This window comes from Mustela nivalis, assembly GCF_964662115.1.
Source record: "Mustela nivalis genome assembly, chromosome: 14".
NCBI lineage: Eukaryota > Metazoa > Chordata > Mammalia > Carnivora > Mustelidae > Mustela > Mustela nivalis.
The window spans coordinates 91,530,795-91,551,526 of record NC_139033.1 but is presented as its reverse complement, the minus strand read 5'-3'; the positions used below and the strand labels follow the sequence as shown (position 1 = coordinate 91,551,526).

The 20,732-nt window shown below is 46.4% G+C and overlaps 1 protein-coding gene across 1 annotated transcript in view; it reads left to right on the top strand.

Moving 5' to 3' along the window:
• MYO18B (myosin XVIIIB) overlaps nt 1-20,732 on the top strand; it is a 250,379-nt gene that overhangs the window by 124,742 nt on the left and 104,905 nt on the right. Inside the window, exons 28-32 of the mRNA XM_082698791.1 lie at nt 2,219-2,343; nt 7,898-8,052; nt 12,061-12,184; nt 12,933-13,133; nt 16,884-16,994. Of these exons, the coding sequence (XP_082554917.1) occupies nt 2,219-2,343; nt 7,898-8,052; nt 12,061-12,184; nt 12,933-13,133; nt 16,884-16,994 (716 nt within the window). The remainder of the gene's footprint in view (nt 1-2,218; nt 2,344-7,897; nt 8,053-12,060; nt 12,185-12,932; nt 13,134-16,883; nt 16,995-20,732) is intronic.

The window sequence follows — 20,732 nt, the reverse complement described above, 5'->3', positions numbered from 1 at the left end:
GAGCTGAAAGGGAGGGGGAGGTGTGCTTAGCCCACGAGCGTATTAGTCACAATGCTATATAGGCTCTCAGCCCTGGATGCTCATTCCAGGAAGCCAAATCCACAAATATTTTGTTTTTCATTATGAAAGCAATACATACTCATTACAGAAAATTTCTAAAATATAGGAAAGTTGAAAGGAGCCATAAAACATTTTAATCACACCCCAGCAAGTCCACAACAACCTCCTCAATGGCTCAAGCCAGAGTATCAATTATTGAAAACATGGCTGTTTTTCCACCAGGCGTGGTGAAGTGTTTGGAGAGGACCTTTTATGGTGTGTGGACAGCACTGGGTAGGCCACCAGGGGAGGGGTGACAGAAGGATTTTAGTTGGGCCCTGCACTCCAGAAATTTGTGGTAGACATGGGGAAGTCAGATAAATCTAGGAAAAGTGGATAATGAAGGGCTGAGTTATATGTATGGATTAAGAATGCCTCTCCCATACCCCACCCCCGGGAGGGACGCTAGAGATGGAAATCAGCTTTGAGGCATGGAGAACCGTTTCCTCATCTGCTTGTGCTGACCATGCCTACCGCTCGCTCTGTGGAACATCATAACGCAGAGTACGAGTAAGGCTGCACAAATGCTTTCTGCTTTCTCTTCCTTTCACAGATGCTTGCTATTTGAATTCCCCCCCACCCCTTGGTGGGGAGACAGGATTCTTTTTCTGCCATGGTATTATTTACCTTGGTGGAAAACTGATCAAGCTCTAACTCCTTAAAATTTTATCATCCTATTTGAGTTCATTATGTGGGAATCCCTATTGGAGTCACCTCCTTTAAGACTTCAGTAAAAAAAAAAAAAAAAAAAAAAAAAAAGACTTCAGTCCTACCATCTTTCTGAGCATTCACCCATCCTTCCATCCATACATCCATGTACCCACTCATCCATCCATCCATCCATCCATCCTTCCATCCATCCATGTGTCCACCTGTCCATCCATCCATCCAGTGAAAGTTATGAAGTATTTATGATATGCTAGGCATTGTAGTAAATCCCTCAGACACAATCATGAACAAAATGGTTTGCTGTTTTTGTGAGTTTGAATTCTCTTCTGGATTTCTATAAGCTTCCCTTATGAGAGATCTGATCATGCTAGGTTGTAGTTGTCTTTTTGTATGTTTGTATCCTGTACTAGATTCTGCTGGAAGATAGTGTGGTTTCTTGTTTCATTATCCCTTGTGCCTCGTGTGCAGCTCAGTGAGCATCTCAGTGCATGGTAGAAGGAACAATGTATGATGTATGTATGTATGCATATATGGATGGATGGATACATTATGTATGGATGTATGTATGGATGGATGGATAGATGTATTTATGGATGGATGGATGGAAAGATGGTTGGATGGATGGATGGATGGATGGATGAATGAAGTGGATGGTCACTATCTTCAGCTGTCCACATGTAGAATGTTTCCCATAGTTCCATTACTTTAAGGGAATTATTCTATTACTCAGATAATCTAAAGACACCATAACCTTGGTCTAGCCCCTTCTATTCAATTAGTTTTCATCATACCAGCAAGTGATTTTTTTAAAAAAGATTTTTACTGAATCAAGGGATTGTTCTCTTATCTCATAGAGATATCTTAGGACCAATGTCTCTGTTGCTATACATTCATTGCCCCTTAGTCATTACCCTTTAATTATTGTTCATTGATTTATTAATTAATTTAACCAGTCACCCAATGTGGTTGGCCAGAAAGATGATTCCAATTGGTGAACTTGTATGAACATGTATGGGGGAAACTTCTGTGTTTTGTGGATGCTTCTAGAGGGTGTTGAGAATCTACAAATGACTGAAATAGCTCTCCAGAATAGATGGTTGTGGAATTCCCTTGGAAAAAGAAAAGTATGTGTATGCTTATAGAGAAATTAAACAGTATAAGGCAACAGAGCTTAGAATAGTAAGCAGGCAATAATTTTGGACAACTAGAGGTGGTCAGGACAGGCTGCCTGGAACAAGAGGTTTTTGATTTTTTTGTTTAACAACAACAACAAAAAAAACAATTTTAACTTGGACTTAAGGCAGGATTTCTTAACCTGAAGCCCAAGGTCAGGCCTCAGGAACTCTATATTGCAAAATTATGTACAAAGAGCTAAGATAGTGTGAGAGAACCACCCTCATTCACCTAACCTCCCCTCCTGCCTCCTGCCACCCCCGACTTTGTTAAATAGCAGATGAATGGCAGATGCGCTTCGACTGTGCTCAGATGGAGAACGAGTTCCTCAGGAAGCGTCTGCAGCAATTTGAGGAGAGGTTGGACTCAGAGCTGACATCCAGGAAAGAACTGGAGCAGAAGGTAAGAGGTTGTAGCAGGTCTGGGTCCCCAAAGGGCCAGATTGGGGAGGTTCTCAGCAGCACTGTTCAAGGTAATGGCTGAACCTGGGGAGGGAGAAATAGGACACCCCCATTTCATGTTTTTATACCTCCACTCCAAATGCTGGTCACTGTGGGAGATGAGAAACATTTTGTCCATATGTGGGTGTTGTACATGGGGAAAGAATACACTGGAATAAAGAACCTTGGACCTTGGGCCTCAGATCTTTCTCCTCTATAAAATGATTGCCATATGCACTTAGAATGGTCCAGTCTTATCCATTTCCTTTGCCTCTAATCTCCCACCTCCATCTCTCATCTAGATCAGAGCAACAGCCTCCTACTTGGTCTCCTTGCCTCCAGCTTCTCCCCTCACCTACCTGGCCCACAGCAGCCAAGAGATCTTTCAGCCTTTTTCAGACTGTGCTGTTACTGCACATTATGCTGACTCTCAGGGTGGACTGTTTCCTTCAGTGTTTTGTAAATTTTGACTGTGAGCTCATCATCAACATGCCTCTTTCTCCCACACCACAGGCTCCCAGGTGGTCTATGTGATGGACTATTCTTTTTTCTTCCTCTGACTGTTACAGTGAATTTTGTGTGTGTTTAGTTATTTTATTATTTTTTCTTTTTTTTTTAATGGTGTTATATTAGTCACCATAAAATACATCTTTAGTTTTTGATGCAGTGTTCCAAGATTCACTGTTTCTGTACCATACCCAGGGCTCCAAGCAATCCATGCCTTCCTTAATACCCACCATCAGGCTCACCCATTCCCCACCCCTCCCTTCTAAAACCCCCAGTTTGTTTCTTGGAGTCCACAGTCTTTCATGGTTCATCCCCCTGCTTTTGATTCCCCCCCTTCAATTTTCCTTTCCTTCTCCTAATGTCCTCCATGTTATTCCTCATGTTCCACAAGTAAGTGAAACCATATGATAATTGACTTTCTCTGCTTGACTTATTGCACTCAGCATAATCTCCTCCAGTCCCATCCATGTTGATACAAAAGTTGTGTATTCATCCTTTCTGATGGCTGCATAATACTCCATAGTATACATGGACCATATCTTCTTTATCCATTTGTCTATTGAAGGGCATCTCTTCTCTTTCCACAGTTTGGCCACTGTGGACAGTGCTGCTATGAACATTGGGGTGCATGTGGCCCTTCCTTTCATTACATCTGTGTCTCTGGAGTAAATGCACAGTGGTGCAATTACCAGGTCATAGGGTAGCTCTATTTTTCATTTTTTTGTTTAGTTATTTTAGTCTTGCTTTAAAACTTTAAAAAAATGTAGTATTGATTTTCATGGCAGTTCTATGTTTGTAGGTTGTGGGTGTGTTTCTCTAGAAGGAGTATTTTTGCTCTGTCTCCTGCAGCAGCCTTTGAGATTCTGAAAAATTATCTCCATTGCAGACTTTGGCAACAAGGGCACAGAATTTGAGCTCTCAACCCACCTGAGGCACAGATCTAGGGTTCTGACTTCTTAGGGGAACATGTTCTCATCCATCCAGAGCCAGCCTGGCACCAGGCCTTCTGACTCCCTTCCAGACCAGTGGGTGGAGCTTTTCTTGCCCCCTTACCCTGAGGGGCAGCTCTCTGAGGGTCATGACTTAATGCAGGGGTCTTCTTTCCAACCTCCACCTTCCTTAGTCCCAAGGCTTTGTCTCTTGTCTCTGTCTGAGCGTTCAAACCCAGCCATGGTGCTGTGATCCTTAGTTACATTTCTGGATCTTTTGGCTGCTCCCTTTCTCCCCCACCATGGCAGCCAAACCCTTCTTGGCTCTTGTTTTTTGTCTTTTGTGTTTAGGATATCCTGAAGTTTTCCTTCCTTTCTTGAAAGTGCAGCCAGTTATCACAAATACCAGGTATTCATATCTAATATTTTCTAGACAAATATAGGGATATTTTGGTCTCTTTGCCTGTTTTGAATGGTCTCCAGGGACACCTAGACTACATTTTAACCAGCTACACTCTAACTAGTGGTGTGCTGGTAACTGGGCCTTTGAAACTAAACACGCCGATGTTTAGCATTTACCAATGGCCAATTTCCATGGTGTAAATGTTTCCACTGGGGCCAATCTCAGCCTACCATTGTGAGAGCACTGTGTGGAATTGGGAGGAGAGTCAGCTCTCATAAATGGCTCTAGCATGCTGAATCCAAGCATATTCACTTGTTCAAAGCTTATAGCCAGAGAGAGAGGAGGGTATCTTCCTATACATTCCCTGCTTAGACCATTGCCTCCCTCATCGTCAACACCTCCCGCCAGAGGGGCCCCCTTGATACAATGGATGAACCTATGTTAATGCTTCATTATCACCTAAAGTCTATAGGTTACAATAGGGTTCACTCTTGGTGTACATTCTGTGGGTTTAGACAAATGTGTCAGGACATGGATCCCCCATTGTAGTTTTAAGGAGGAGTTTGGGGCACCTGGGTGGCTCAGTCCTTTAGCGTCTGCCTTCAGCTCAGGTCATGATCCCAGGGTCCTGGGATCAAGCCCCACACCAGGCTCCCTGCTCAGTGGGGGAATCTGCTTCTCCCTCTCTCACTACCTCTACTTGTATTCCCTCTCTTGATGCCCCCCCCCCCCGTCCAATAAATAAATAGAAAATCTTAAAAAAAAAAAAAGATGTTTTGCTACCCTAAAAATCCTCTCTGCCTCAGTGATTCATCCCTCCATACTTTTGCCTTTTCCAGAATGTTGCATAGTTGGAATCATATGGTATGTCATCTTTTCAGATCGGCTTCTTTCACTTAGTTGAAGGCATTGAAGTTTCTCTACCTCTTTTCCTAGCTTGATAGCTGAAGAATATTGCATGGTCTGGATAGACCACAGTGTGTCCACTCACCTATGGAAGAACATATTGGTTGCTTCCATGTTTTGGCAATTGCAAGTAAAGCTGAAATAAACACCCATGTGCAGGTTTTCATGTGGACAGAAACTTTAAACTCCTCTGGGTCAATCACAAGGAGAATAATTGCTGGATCATATGGGAAGGGCATGTTCAGTTTCATAGGAAACTGCCAAATTGTCTCCCACTGTGGCTGTCCCATTTTGCATCCCCATCAGCACTGCGAGAATTCCTGTTGCTTTACATTCTTGGCAGCATTTGGTGTTGTCTGTGTTCTGGATTTGGGCCATTCTCATAGGTGCATGGTGGTGTCTTGTTTTAATTTGCAATTCCTTTGGGCCATATGACATGGAGCACCTTTTCAAAGGCTTATTCATGGTCTTTATTCTTTGTGAGAACTGTCTTTGGCCCATTTTTTAATTGAGTTGTTTTCTTGTTGGGTTTCAAGTGTTCTTTGTATATTTTGGAGAACAGTCGTCTGTCCAACATGTTTTTTGCAAATATTTCCTCCCAGTCGATAGCTGGTCTTTTCATTTTCTCTCTATTTTTAAAAGATCTTATTTATTTGAGAGCAAACAAGAGAACACACAAGCAGGGGGTGGGGTGAGGGAGAGGGAGAAGCAGGCTCCCCACTGAGTAGGAAGCCCCAACATGGGGCTCAATCCCAGGACCCTGGGACCATGATCTGAACTGAAGGCTGATTAACCAACTGAGCCAATCAGGCTCCCCTGTCTTTTCATTTTCTTGACAGTGTCTTTTGCGGGGCAGAAAATTTTAACTTCTAATGAAGTCCAGCTTTTAAATTCTTTCTTTCATGGGTCATGATTTTTGTGTATATCTCTAAAAAGTCACTGCCAAACCCAAGGTCATGTAGGTTTTCATCTAAATTATCTTCCAGGAGATTTAAAGTTTTGCATTTCGTTTTTTATTTTTTTTAAAGATTTTATTTATTTATTTGATAGACAGAGATCACAGGTAGGCAGAGAGGCAGGCAGAGAGAGAGAAAGCAGGGGAGGAAACAGGCTCCCCGCTAAGCAGAGAGCCCGATGCGGGGCTTGATCCCAGGACCCTGAGATCATGACCTGAACTGAAGGCAATGGGTTAACCCACTGAGCCACCCAGGCACCCCTATAGTTTTGCATTTTAGGTGTGATACATTTTAAGTTAATTTTTGTGAAGGGTGTATGGTCTATGTCAAGATTCTTCTTCTTTTTTTTTTTTTTTGCATGTGGATGACCAGTTGTCTCAACATCATTTGCAGAAAAGATTATTTTGCTCATTGTATCACCTTTAATCTTTTGTGAAAGATCAAATGTCTATATCTCTGTGAGTCTATTTCTGGGCTCTCCTCTTCCCTTGCACTGCCTTAGTCTTCCTCACCTCTGGGCCTTTGCACATACTGTTACCTTTTCCTAGAATATTCTCCTTCCCCGACCTGGATACCTCCAACTCTCCTTAAGATGTGAGTTTATAGGTCCTTCCCTCCAGAAAGTCTCCCCTGACACAGACTGGTTGGGTGCCCTTGAATTGTGTCCCCAAGTATAAACCTCATCATGATGTATATAATTATCTGCTCACTTCTGGGTTCCCCACCCCCATCAGTGATGAGCACCTTGAGACTTGAGGTCCTACTTGCCTGTCCTGCTGTTAAATGTATCTCCTCACTGAGAGAAAAGCATTATGTGACCATGATGCAGAGGGGGGCCAGGGTGAGATCATATGGGGGTTTTAGAAACAATGGAAGGTCAGGATTCTCCCTGCCGATGATGGTTTTTGTGGTCACTTCCAAGCCAGACATTATTTTGTAGTCCTCAAAGTCATCCTGAGCTGTGGATAAACCCAACTACAAGGGAACAGCGGAGTTCTTTAGTAACAAATTATAAAGGCGGGTCAGTTTCCCCAAGGAAGGGGGTAGTTATTCATGCTGCATTAAGAAGTAATAAAGCTGCAACCTTTTCTGAGCTGCAGAATATAAGAAAACATCCCATTTGCCTTCAAATACTGAATTTAGAATTACAAGCTTCATTAACTCAGAGTTTTGCTTATTTAAAGAAATTCTTTAATGAGGCCATTTCTTCAAAGCAAGTGTGCTGAGTTGTCCTCTCTCCCAGATTTAAACTAGGACATTTGGGAGGGCTTTTCCTTGAGGAAGAGGCGAGAGGCTTTGCTTTTCTGTTTGTTTACGGTTATGTGTATTGCTGTGTAATTCAGGCCGTCGAAAGTGCCATTTACGGCCTGAACCTTTACAGACTGTCTCATGGGGTTCCTGGGTAGAGCCTTGAGATGTACCATTTTGACTGCTTCTTGGCTAATCTCCACATGGCTCCGAGATGAAGCCCATGGAGGAGGGTATTAATACTGCAGGCTCAGAGGGCTGTCTCGTTGAGGCAGGGCTTGGGTAGAATCTGTGGACACTTTGGCAGAATTGTTATGGAGGCAATTTAAACCCTGCCCCTGAGGGGCAATCGCCCCTGCCCCCATCTTCCCCCTGAGCAGACAGGGTCAGAGAAGCAGCTTCCTTGTGGAGACACAGGCAGAAAGTGGTCCTGTCCGGGTCTCTCTGGCCCTAGCACCTGTTCTCTCCACCACACTCACTGTGGTGATGGCAGCTACTTGAAGTTCAAAGTACAAAGTCCGTTCAAGGGCAGACCTAGCGGGGTAATTCATTCTGTGACTCCCACAGCTTGCGGAGCTGCAGAGCGCCTACGAGGGGGCCAAGAAAATGGCCCACCAGCACAAGAGGAAGTGCCACCATCTGACCTGTGACCTGGAGGACACCCGCCTCCAGCTGGAGAACCAGCAGAGCCGAAATCACGAACTTGAGAAGAAGCAGAAGAAGTGAGTTGCATGACACTCCCCTCGTGGGGGCTCCAGGGTGGGCTATATTGGTGCGAGGGACTTCTGGGGTCTCCAGGTTCTCCTCCTCAGGCCCCTCCCTTCCATCAGGGCTCCTCATCCACAAGGCCTAATGCCCTTGTCTGGCCTTTAATATCCTCCCCACCACTCACATCTTATTCCTGTAAGGTTCTCCCACATATGTAGCAAGAAGTGATTCCCTCCTGTTACCCAATCAGCCACGTGACCTTGGGGAGAGTTCTTGGCCTCTCGGGGCCTCAACATCCCTGTTTATCAAGTGAGGAATTGGTTACGGAGGGTGAGGACACCCTAGCATGGTGGTTGGGGGAGTGAGCCCTGATGTCACGCTACCCCAGTTTAAGACCTCATTATGCCCTTTTCCAATTGTCTGACCTTGGACAAATCTTTCAACCCCTTGAGCTTCAGTTTCTCAGCCTCAGGTCAGGGGGCAGAACACACCATACCAGTGAGGACTAAATGATATGGTTGGTAGACCCAATGGACTGATGTCTGATTCTTAACCCCATTGTAGGATATGCAGCCACAGAATGCGGAGGCCAAAAATCCACTCACTGCTCTCAGCAGTTAGGGCCTCAGCTCTCAGATCACATGAACAGCTCTGGCACAGACAGATGGAGCCTTGTGCATGAGCATGATGCCTATCTTGAAGCTGCACTCTGGTTCCCATGCTCCCCAAATGGTAGAACCTAGATGGGGACCCAGGAGCATCCGTCTGCAAAACCTCAGTGCCCGAGCTCATTTAACTCTGGACACCGCTGTGTTGGAAGCCCTTCTGCTTGTTTGGTGAGGGTAGTTTGTGGTGTTCAGGGGTCCCGTTTTGAGTCAGACAACCTCCAATGGAGACTTCATAGGAGACAAAGAGATGAGATACAGCCTCTTTTAGACAGTCTGGGAAGAAAATTCAGAAAAATGTTACGAGAGATGCAAGAAGGGGTAAGCTGAGTTATATTTTCATGGGAGTGGCATAGATTTTGAACTTGGTCTGTGTAATTAAATATTATTTCTCTCACTTGGAGCTTTTCTGAGCTGGCTTCTTCATGTGAAAAAAAAAAAAAAAGATCTTTGAGGGGGTTGTTAGCAATGGCCTTCCAAAACAAGAGAGGTTTCTTTAATCTTTTATTGATATCTGACTCTGTTTCCTTTTTCATGTTCCTGGGGACTCAGCTGAATCTTGTCATTGTGGTGGGGAAAATGGCTTTGTCCTACCTTGGTCATGTCCTGTGTAACCTTGTCAAATGATATCTCTTCTCTAGGCCAGAGAAGGGCTGGGGCTCCTAAGGAGTTCTTGGACTTATTGCTGAAGAATAGCTTCTATAGGGGCACCTGGGTGGCTCAGTCAGTTAAGCGTCTACCTTTGGTTCAGGTCATGATCCCAGAGTCTTGGGATTGAGCCCCATGTTGGGCTCTCTGGTTGAGAGGGAGCCTACTTCTCCCTCTTCCTGTGCCTGCTGCTCTGTCTACTTTTGCTCTCTGTCAGATAAATAAAATCTTAAAAAAAAAAAAAGAATAGCTCCTACAGACCCCGTCTGTAAATGGACTCCAGCCTCCCCTCAGGGTTTCTGCCAGTTATGACAATATCAGCTTTCCTCTGTGGGTTCTGCTCCAGTTCTTTTAATATTTTTTAAAGATTTATTTATTTATTTGAGAGAGAGAGAGAGAGATTGAGCAGGCAGGGAAGGGGCAGAGGGAGAGAGAGAAGCAGACTTCCTGCTGAGCAGGGAGCCTGACACAGGGCTAGATCTCAGGATCCCGGGATCATGACCTGAGCTGAAGGCTGATGCTTAACCAAATGAGCCACCCAGGTGACTCTCTGCTCCTATTCTGAGGAGTTATGTCGGGGGGTTTCACTCTTCAGTGAGGATGGGAGCTTTCCAGAGAGATGGAATTTCCATCTCTCTGGTCTTTCCCTGACACTCCTCGGGCAGAATCCTCCATTCTAGGCACTCAAGACCCTCCTGATGGGGCTCCCCTGGGAAAATCCCAATTTATTCATACTTATATTGTTTCCCCCTGAGACTTACTTGTCCTGTGGTGCTCCCTATCCCTCTCCCATCTCTTGGCAGACATTAATTCATGTTCTGAAGCCCGTTGCAAACAGCAGTCATTATCTCTCTCAGGGGACCAACATTTTAGCAGGGAGCCGATGGACGATAGAAGCCTTGCTCTAATGATGGGAAGTCAGGCAAAATGTAGTGGGGAAAGATCTAGAAGGGAGCAACCCTTCCTCCTATTTTTCTAAGTCTAATCAAACTGTAGTGGTAGCCGCCTCCTCAGTTTGCTGGGCCCTGGTGGACTGATGTCCACCACAGTTCCCCTGTCCTTCCACCGTGGCATCTAAGTTCACAGTTACCCAAAGTGTTTCCATCTGGGTTTGGCTTCTTGTTGCCATGGTTACTCCACGGGTCACAAAGCTCTGTTCTGAGGGCCGATGGAACTCCCAGCCTGCTTCCTTGCGGTGAGGCCTGGGCTGGGCTCACCGACTCCCACACTCACTGGAGGTTAGAACCCAGGCCTGCTTTGGGTGGGGTGAAGTGGGTGTGGGAATCCATCTGGCCTCATGCAGTTTGTCGGTCAGTGTGTTCCAGAAGTTTGGGTCTCTGTAGGAGCCATTCTTTGGCATCAGGCGGCCTGTTAGGCCAGGCCTCCTTGGAACCCTCTTTCACTGGCTAGCCCCCACTGTCTGTCCCCAACTGTACCGGTTAGATGGGGGGCTAGCTAAGACAGCAATGGACCTGGACCCTGCCTGGCATTTGGGGCCAAATCACTCTGCCTGTCTGAACTTCAGCTTCCTCTTCTGTAAAATCCATATCATCACATGTTTCTTGCTGAATCCTTCCTACACGGACCCAGCGCAGAGCCTGGCACTCTGGGACTCCACACCATTGTTACCACCACGATGTTTCCCTTTTCAGGTGGCCTTGAATGATGTCACCATCAGCCAATGAGAAAGCTTCTGGGCTCTTCCAACAGGAGGACTCCCTCGTCCTCCCATGATGGGCTCTCTTGGGAGTCTGAGGCTTTGAATGACCATCTGGTGTTAAGATACAATGGATAGTCTTATAACAGGGGAGACTTTCTTCTCGCTGGGGCCCAGACCCCACGCCCAATTCAGCCAGGCTGGCCGTGCCCAGGGAACTTTCCATGGGGGTTTCCGTGTGGCCCGAGGACAAGTGACCAAGGTCATACCTTATTGAGGCTTGGCAGAGAGCCTCCTCTACTGGTTTCCTCATCTGGGAGAGGGGTAGAAGTTCAAGGCAACTGCATAGAATGATGTGAAATCCAGGAGGTGCTTCACACTCGGCAGTCACCACCGTGGAGGAGCAGGTGGGCCCCAAATGAGGCATTTCCTGATTCCCAGGGCAGCCCCGAAGAGGACCGTCGAGTCTCTGTGTTTTTCTCTGGGGAACCAAATGAAGACAAGACCGAATAGTAGTAGTGTCCAGCCTTTTATCAATAATCACCGGCTCTGATATAGCTGATGGGTACAGAAGCCAGACAGTCTCATGTAGGAGACACAGTATAGACTCTCTCTTGTTTGTGCAAATATATACTTCCATTCCTTCCCCATCAGTGACTATTAGACCCCAAGCCTGTATATGGGGAAACCCGAAAGATGAGGTTTTTCTATCATTCTGTATGTTGTTCTTTTCCTGTTATCTGTTCTGTTATCTATTCTACCCTGGCTTTCACCTATGTATTTTATTATGTTTTATACAAGTCTCTGTTATATTTGGAGAAGCTCTATCTGAGCCCTAAAAGTTGCCCTCTGACATTCTAGATTCCTCCTGCCCATCCACAACCTTAGATAAAAGCACCGAGTGCAAACTCTCATCTCTCTCTCCCTCCCTCTGTCTCTCTCTCTTTCATGGCTGCCGACAAGTTCACTGCCTCTCTCCAGCCCTTGCCCGCCCCTCATGCCCCAGGGACCCCCCCCCCCTTCCCGCCATGACATGCCCTCTGCTTGAACAGGTTTGATATGCAGCTGGCCCAGGCCCTGGGGGAGTCCATGTTTGAGAAGGGTCTTCGGGAGAAAGTGACCCAGGAGAACACCAGCGTCCGGTGGGAACTAGGCCAGCTTCAGCAACAGTTGAAGGTAAGGGATGGGAAGGGCATGGAGCCCTCTAGGCTTTTAGTTGCTGGTTTCCAGGAAACCTGCCCCCCTCTTTCACCCAAGGTAAATAGTGACAAGGAAGAGAACCTTGGGGTGGGGTGGCAGGGGTAAGCTGGTCTGCCAGCCAGCTGGAGTCATGGGTTCCGGGGTGCCTTAAGACTACTGTCATTGAAAGAGTGATTGTCAGAGGATCTGAGCACTTTCAAGGTACCCACTTGGGAGATAGGAGAGGCTGGGGAAAGAATGAGTCCCTGTCACCTCATCCAGGGGCAGCACCCTGTCCTATGCAGGCTCCCGTGCAGAGGGATTTTATTAAAATATGGCATGGGCACTTTATTCATTTGCTCCTTTTTCTTCTCCCTGCTACCCCCAAGAGAGAGCTCATCCTGGCATTCAGCAATTTCTTGATCTAGCCCCAAGTTCTTTGATCCTGGAGTTGACTTTCTAACCTGGATGAGTCATTTCTGGACACCTCGCCTCACTGCCCCAGTGTTGCAGTCCTTGAGATGTCACTTGCCTCTCGGCAGATACACAGCTCACAAATGGGCAAATGCTCCCTTTATGCGCTTTGAGGTCTAACTCTGGGGGTCGTGGTCCCTACAAAGGCCCCCGCCCCTACTGCTGTGAGCTATCCCATTAAGTACTGAGGTAGGGATGGCAAGTTGTCCCATGGTGGATGGGATGCATGACCACGTGACTCTGGATCTCCACCCCCACTTGATCTCTGCAGCAAAAGGAGCAGGAAACCTCGCAGCTGAAGCAGGAGGTGGAGACGCTGCAGGCCCAAAAGCGGGAGCTGTTGGGGTTGTCCTCCCTGGGGGAGAGCTGTGTTGCTGGCTTGAAGGAGAGGCTCTGGAAGCTGGAATCCAGTGCCCTTGAGCAACAGAAAATCCAGAACCAGCAAGAAAACACCATCAAGCAGCTGGAGCAGGTAGGAAAGCTCTGTCCTAGGCTCTATCCCAGACCGGCTCCAGTGCAGAAGGGGCTTATTGATATGCAACTCCAGCACCTTACCTCACTCAGCTGCTCCTTATTCTGCTGTGGTTCCCTATTAGCCCCGAAACCCTTTCAACCTCCGAGTCTGGCATCCAGAGCCTTCCTGATCTAGCCTACTCCTCCCATCCTGCCAGGGCCAGAAACCAGTGTGATCCCCACTTCATAGATGTAGAAGCTGAAGCTTGGAATCACAGTGGGGGTGCCGGGAATTGGATCTGGAACATGTGCCCTCTGACTCCCATAGCACCTGTTACTTCTAGGAAGACTGGCACTCTCATCTTTGGGGAACAGAAAATCACTAATGGGAAGAAGGCAGGAATATCAACTACATTAATACCAGTGAAGTATCCAATGAAGATTTTCTTTGTGGGCTTATTGGTTGATGTGCCCGTTTCATGCCACAAAGAACTTGAAGTGGCTTATAGAACATGTGCCTCCTAAAACAGAAAAATTATAAATAAAATGATCTAAGCTGGAAAGACACACTCAAATAGACACCAAAGAGGTTTGGGGATGGTGAATTAATATGCAGATATAGAAAGCATGTGGTCTTATACCCTTAATGGGTTTAGCTCTAAACTTCCTGGTGGCCAGAGAGAAAAAGGAAATGTGAGTTTTGTGATGTTTGCTATCCCAAGGTAAAAAACAAACCAGCTTTTCCTTAGGTTTAGCTGGAAAGAAATTTCTCATGTGGCATTTCATGAGTGGCAACAATTTCAAAGTGGTTGTATGGCGGAGACCCTCTTTTCGAGAAAATCTGACCAGGTAGCACGAATATGGAAAGCAAATGAACTCTGAGCAGCTCTGCTTCCATGGAGGGAGGGAGTGAGAAGGCAGGGGTGCCTGGTCTGGCTTCTCACTTACCCTCACTCCACTGGCAGGAAACCCATTAAGTACTGAGACCCGGGTGTGGCAGGCTTGGAGGGAAAAGAGTCTGAAGCAGTTCAGAAAACTGAGTTCCTTTAACTCACTCAGCCTACAGGAATTTATTAAGTGCCTACTTTGCATCATGCAAGGTGTGGACGTTAAGAATTCAGGTGTAAACAAGACATGGGTTCCTGTGTGGCTCAGACAGTTAAGCATCTGACTTAATTTTGGCTTGGGGCATGGTCTCAGGGTTGTGAGATTGAGCCCTGGAACAGGCTCCATGCTCAGCCTGGAACTTGCTTGGGAGTCTCTCTTTCTCCCTCTCCCTCTGCCCCTTCCCACCACTCTCTCTCTCTCTCAAAACAAAACAAAACAAAACAAAACAGATGTGCTTTCTGCCTTCTGGAAGTTTATAGTCATGTTGAGTATCAGGAGAAAGTTGAATTTGCGTATTCAGTCTTGGAAGCAGGATTGGGGGACCAATCAAGGAAGACTTCCTAGAGGAAGTGACATTTCCTGAAGGATGGATCCAAGTTGGCACTGAGAAAGTTCCTTTCAGGAGGAAGAGCCTGTGCCAAGGCCCTGGGGCAGGAAAGTCCTGTGGCATTCAAGGAGCTGAAATATGTTCACATTGACAAGGTGTCCTTAAGGCAGCTCAGTCTCTTCGACCTTAAGCAAGCCCTCTGTCTTCTCTGGACTTTGGTCTCCTCCTCCATATAGTGAAACTGGAGCCTTGCCCATCCCCTGGCTTCCCCCAGCTCTAGCTAGGAATCCACGGAGGCTCATGAAGGAGGTGGAATCTGTGTAGATTATTTTAAGGGACTTGGAGGATAGCACAGCTTGATAGCAACCTGAAGTCAAGAATAAAGTGAGGGCTTTGGAAAATTCTGAGAGTTCTTCAAGATACCACCAGGGGACCCCTTGGAACTCTGGAGCAGAAATGTACTCCTGTGACCTGAGGGACCCAAAAGTTAGTGTATCCTTCCTAATTTTCCATCCTTAGTGTACATAGAAGGCGAGGCTGACGCAATGCTCGAATCCATCTTCAGCTTCACCCAGAACCTCACACCACATTGTACCCTTGTAGACGTCTGGGAGATATTTATTGATCACAATACAGCACTTTTTCCAGGGAATTTTATGTTAACTCATATAAGGTGGACATAAATGGTATTGCAGATGTCAGGACTATCCAAGAGGCTCGAAAAAAAATGAAAAAGAAATATTATATTTACTTGCTTAAGCTCCTCGTTTTGGATTATCTTCCCATAACCTCTGTCATTTTAAAGGAGGCGAGGAAGGAGGTTGACATTTAAAGCGAGCTTACTTTATGCCAGGAACTGGAATAAGGGCTCTGTGCTGTGCTATCCTTTTGCCTCTCCACCACGGTCCTGCATGGTAGAGAATATTGTCAACATTTTATTTTATTTTATTTCATTAAAGATTTTATTTATTTATTTGACAGGGAGAGAGACGGCAAGAGAGGGAACACAAACAGGGGGAGTAGGAGAGGGAGAAGCAGGCTTCCCACCGAGTAGGGAGCCCAATACGGGGCTTGATCCCAGGACCCTGGGATTGTGTCTTGACCGAAGGCAGATGCCTAACCACTAAGCCATACAGGCACCCCTACTGTCAACATTTTAAAAGACCAACACTGTTTTTTCGCAACTGAATTTCCACATGAGGGACAGCAATTGAAATCTTCTGAAGGTTTGGTGAGAGGCTCTGGGTGGTGTGGTAAATGATCAAAAAGTTAGTTTCTACATTATAACCCATCTAAGGTATAGAGTTCCAAGTGCTGCACCATGACCAGGCATTAGAGTACAGATAAATGGAAGCCTGGAAGTCTAGATTCTTGAAGCCTGCATGCTGAAGATTCTGATCCAGTAGGTCTAGGGTGAAGCCCTGAAATAGAAATTTTTAAAAATTGTATTACTTAGGGCTAACATGCCACAGAATTTGAGAAGCAAGAGCTTGGGTCAGTGCCTCAATTACCAAGATCAAGAAAGGAACACCTTGAAGGGCATCTGCTTCCAATTCTAGAACCTTCTATGAAACGTCACACAATTTTAAACACTGTGCACGGTGGCTCTTTATAGGCTCTGAGCAAGTTTTGGAGGTTCTCATTTAAAAGACTTGTCTCCTTCATGGGCACACAGTTCTTAATTGTGTCTTCCAGGAAGTGAGGGGCTGCCATTGCTGTCTGTTTTCAAAAGAGAATGTCATATTTGTGTGCCAAGAAATGTGCTAGGTGTTTTATGTGGGCAATCTCATGGGATTCTCGTAAAAGCATCCTGTGGTTGTTGTTTTCCACCAAGTAACCAGAGGCAAAGTGGATTTTCCAAGGTGACATTTTGGGCAAGTGATCTCCCTCTGCAGGGTACCCTGTCTTTATGAATAAACTTTTGTTCAACCTTCTATCCACCCGGCTATCCATCCATCTATCCACCCATCCATCTATCCACCCATCCATCCATCCATCCATCCATCCATCCATCCAAAAAACCCTCACCGAGCCTTGCTCCAGGGATGACACATCTGTTTCATGTTAAAATTGTTGAGAAGGACCCTGAAGGAGTCTTCCATCGAAATTCAGTGGGCAAGAGTGTGATGGATTAGTGATGGCTTGTAATGGCTGCAGGAAGGGATGTGGCAGCACGTGGGCTATTTATCTATCATTTCTGACCTTCCCGGCCCCCTGGGGGATGACTTGGCTGTCCTCCCCACACTCTAGAAATGAAAAATGCAGGTGGGATACCCAGGCTGACACGGTTTGTGTGGATCGCCCTCATGAGCCTCTGCCCTTGCTGCCCCCCAGCTCCGCCAGCGGTTTGAGCTGGAGATCGAGCGGATGAAGCAGATGCACCAGAAAGACCGTGAGGACCAGGAGGAAGAGCTGGAAGATGTCCGCCAGTCCTGCCAGAAGCGGGTATGTGAACAGCACCTTGGGCCCTGCCAGGCCCTGGTCTAGCACCTGGTCCTGGTGCCATCTTCCTTCCAGTGGGGTCGGGGGGAGGGGTGGATTCTAGGGCCTGGGGATAGACCATTCCTGCAACCACTTAAGACCTTCACTGTCAGGGGTGCTAGAGCAGAAGTACGTATCTTTAATATGGTTCTAGAACTTCCAGAAGTCTCTGGAACTGTCAAGCATCATCACCCCAAGATTTCTGCCAAAAGCCCATAATACCATGTGACTTTATACCTTGGGTAAGGACTTAAGGACTTACAGGTTTCAAGGAGGGGACTAGTTTCTTCTGGCTATTTCCTTTGCAAATCATTTCCTACACTTCACCCAAGCTCCGACAGACATTTCAAACCGTGGGTAAGAAAGCAATAAATCCTTGCAATTGTACCACCTAGAAACCATCATTATTACTATTTTAAAAGTCATTTCATAGCTCTCTGTCACTGTACACACACACATACATATTTATTGAGATATCGTTTTCCCTAAATGGGGTCATGCTTTCTTGAAGCCTGCTATTTTCACTCAGCGGTGTGTCCTGGGCCTCTTTCCATGTCGGCAAACACAGATCTCACTTACATACTGAAGAGCTTTAGAAGCAGTCCACCTTGGGTCCATGCTGTCTGTCATCTGTTCAACAAGTCTCCCATGGTTGGGCATTGAGGATTTTCAGATTTTCTGTTACTCTAACCAATGCTGAGATAAACATCCTTACAGATGCATTGACTGATGTGAATAGAAGATGAATCTTTTTAGTGGAGTGGTTGGAAATCTGTGGGTTATGGCACAGCAAACAGGCTTTCTCGCTGGGGATCCCTCCAGGTCCTTCATCGTCTGGTCTGCAATTGGATCTCCAAGAAGGGGCAGAGGAGCATTTCTCAAAGCTGACTCCTATGATTGGCTCCCTTGGCGGTCTGTTTGGGGAGACCTCTAGACTGTAGGGCTTGAGGGCCTGGGTGTTGGAATTCTCAGACTCTTGTTTTGGATTTCTGCCCTTCCACCTTAACAACTGTGCCATCTTGGGAAAGTGATTTTAACAACCTTAACTGCTACTGAATTCCAGGCTAGCCCTTGATTCCTTGCTCTGTATCCAGTGCTGATCACTCAGAGCCAATGTATAAGACACATGAAAAAGCCCATGCTGCTAGTTTAATTGGAATCATGGGGTCCAGTCATGCTTGGGTCAGGTCCCAAGGTCATCAACGCCCAAGTGTAGGGCATTGGAGGAACCACATAACCTTGCTAAAGAGCTTCACTGTTCTCATCCTTAAGATAAGATAGTGTGACTAAGGGCAGGGTCACAGTGAAGATTCAGGGAGATCTCAGATGGGGAAACAATGCATACTTTGGTAAATGGAATCCTTGTTTGCTGGAAACTTAAAAGTAATAGAGGATTTCTGGGCAGTGGGCCCTTCAGAAGAGCTAGTGAGCCAGCCTGGTGGTTCCCTGGCTCCTGGGTTTGATTCATCCATCCAAGAGAAGGAGGGCATGCAGCCTTGGCACCCTACAGAGCCTACAGCTGGGCATCCTCCTGGGCAGACTGAAGGGCATCTCGGTGATTATCTTAACCTCGGCAGGAGATGGGGGTCTCACTGAGCATATCCTCAAGCAGATCTGACTGCTGTAGTACCCTATCCTTGGAAAGAAAGGGTCAACAATTATAGACTCATCCAGATCTGTGCATCCCTGAGTTAAGACTCTAGAACCTCCCTGAGGCTCTGTTTTCTCATCTGAGCCATGGGACAATGATAGAAAATGTTCTGCCTTCCTCTGCTATTGTGAAGATAAGCTAAAAGAACTGGCAGTAGTTTGTAAACTGTAAAGTGTTGGGAGTTATTGTAAATTATAAAGTGCTGGGAGTTTGCATCGAAGGGCCAGTTTCAGCTTTTTTTCTGTTCTCACATATCTGGGAGAAATGAATGGGATTCTTGGAACACCAGTGGGCTCGGTGCACCCAGCTGGGTTCTTGATGTGCATCAGCTTCTTTGCATCCCTGAAGAACACTGCGAGGTTTATGGTCCTGGTTCACAGATGAGGAAACCAGAGTTCAGAATGGTGAAGCCAGTGGCCCAAAGTTACCCAGCCAGGAAGTAGCCAAGCTAGGACTTGAAGCTTAGGTCTGTCTCACTCCAAAGCCCAGTCTCTTACTAAAAATGATAGATTTAATTTTTTTTTCTTTTGCAAATGTTTGGACCATGGAAGGCCATTTTAGGAAGCATTGATAGAAGTCAGCCTTGGGCAATGCTACATCCGTGAGCTCTTCTGCACACGAATTTGCCAAAGGCTCTGATAAGTCTTGCACCAAAGAACTGTTAGCCCCGTGGTCTCACACTCCTAGCATGAACTTTCCTCCACCTACATACCCATCATGCTTGTGAATGCCATGGGGAGATGTCCTGCAGAACACTCTCCAGAAAGCTTTGCCTGGCTGGATACAGAGTTTTTATTATTTTGTTTATTTTTCAAAATGTGTTTTAACTTTGCCAGGCTGCACTCTAAAAGCAGATACAAGCAGAGGGCCTTGTGTCTCTCACTCTTAAAGTTTTGAAATGGACTTGCTTTCTACATAAGTGGCCATCAATTACTAGCTTGTTTGCTCTCCATGGGTCAGGAGATGGAAGTCCTCCGTCCCTGCCCCATGCCCTCGTGTGAAGGTTGCACAACTGCTGGTGCATTCTAAAAGTGCCTCAAAGCATGAGTGCCTTGAGCTGGGGCCCCGATGAGGTGGAGATGTGACCCAGGGCCCCCCAAGGCTTTTCCGTGGACAGATTTGTAAAGGGAGAGAGCAAGGTCAGAGAAAGGTACTTTCTCCTGACGGCAGATATTCACGTGAACTTCATCTAGCGGCTGCTCTGCTCCATCTGTCTCTCGCCGTGGCAGGAAATCAATTGTTTTAGTGGCCTGGGTGGGATTTGGGATGCCTCTCTGGGGTGGCAAAAGAGCCAGGGTCAAGAGATACAATGCTAACTGCTTTTGGCGGCAACCGACTTAGGAGAAGGGGTCTCAGATCGTCACTCAGACTCAGTTTGCCCCTCTGGGCAATAGGGTCATTGATACAGCATGGAAAGGGAGGACGAAAGGGTGGGCCAGGCAGCATACAGGAGAGAGGCTGGCAGGGAAGTGAGTATGCAAAGTGGTTATGGTGGGATATTCACTTTAGGGGGAAACATCTGCCTTTGCTGAGTGATGAGAGAAATCAGAGCCATGAAAGGAGTTGCCCGGAGCCAAATGTCTTAGTCTGTTTGGACTGCTCTAACCAGGTATCACAGACCAGGGGCTGAAATGGCAAAATTCATTTCTCACCATTCTGGAGTTTGGGAAGTCCAAGATCAAGGTGTCATCAGATTGGGCATCTGGTGAGGGCCCCCCTCCTGGCTTGCACACACCTGACTTCTTTTTTTTTTTTAATTTATTTTTTATTTAATTTTCGGCATAACAGTATTCATTATTTTTTCACCACACCCAGTGCTCCATGCAATCCGTGCCCTCTATAATACCCACCACCTGGTTCCCCAACCTCCCACCACCCCCCCACCACTTCAATCCCCTCAGATTGTTTTTCAGAGTCCATAGTCTCTCATGGTTCACCTCCCCTTCCAATTTCCCCCAATTCCCTTCTCTTCTCTAACTCCCCATGTTCTCCATGCTATATGTTATGCTCCACAAATAAGTGAAACCATATGATAATTGACTCTCTCTGCT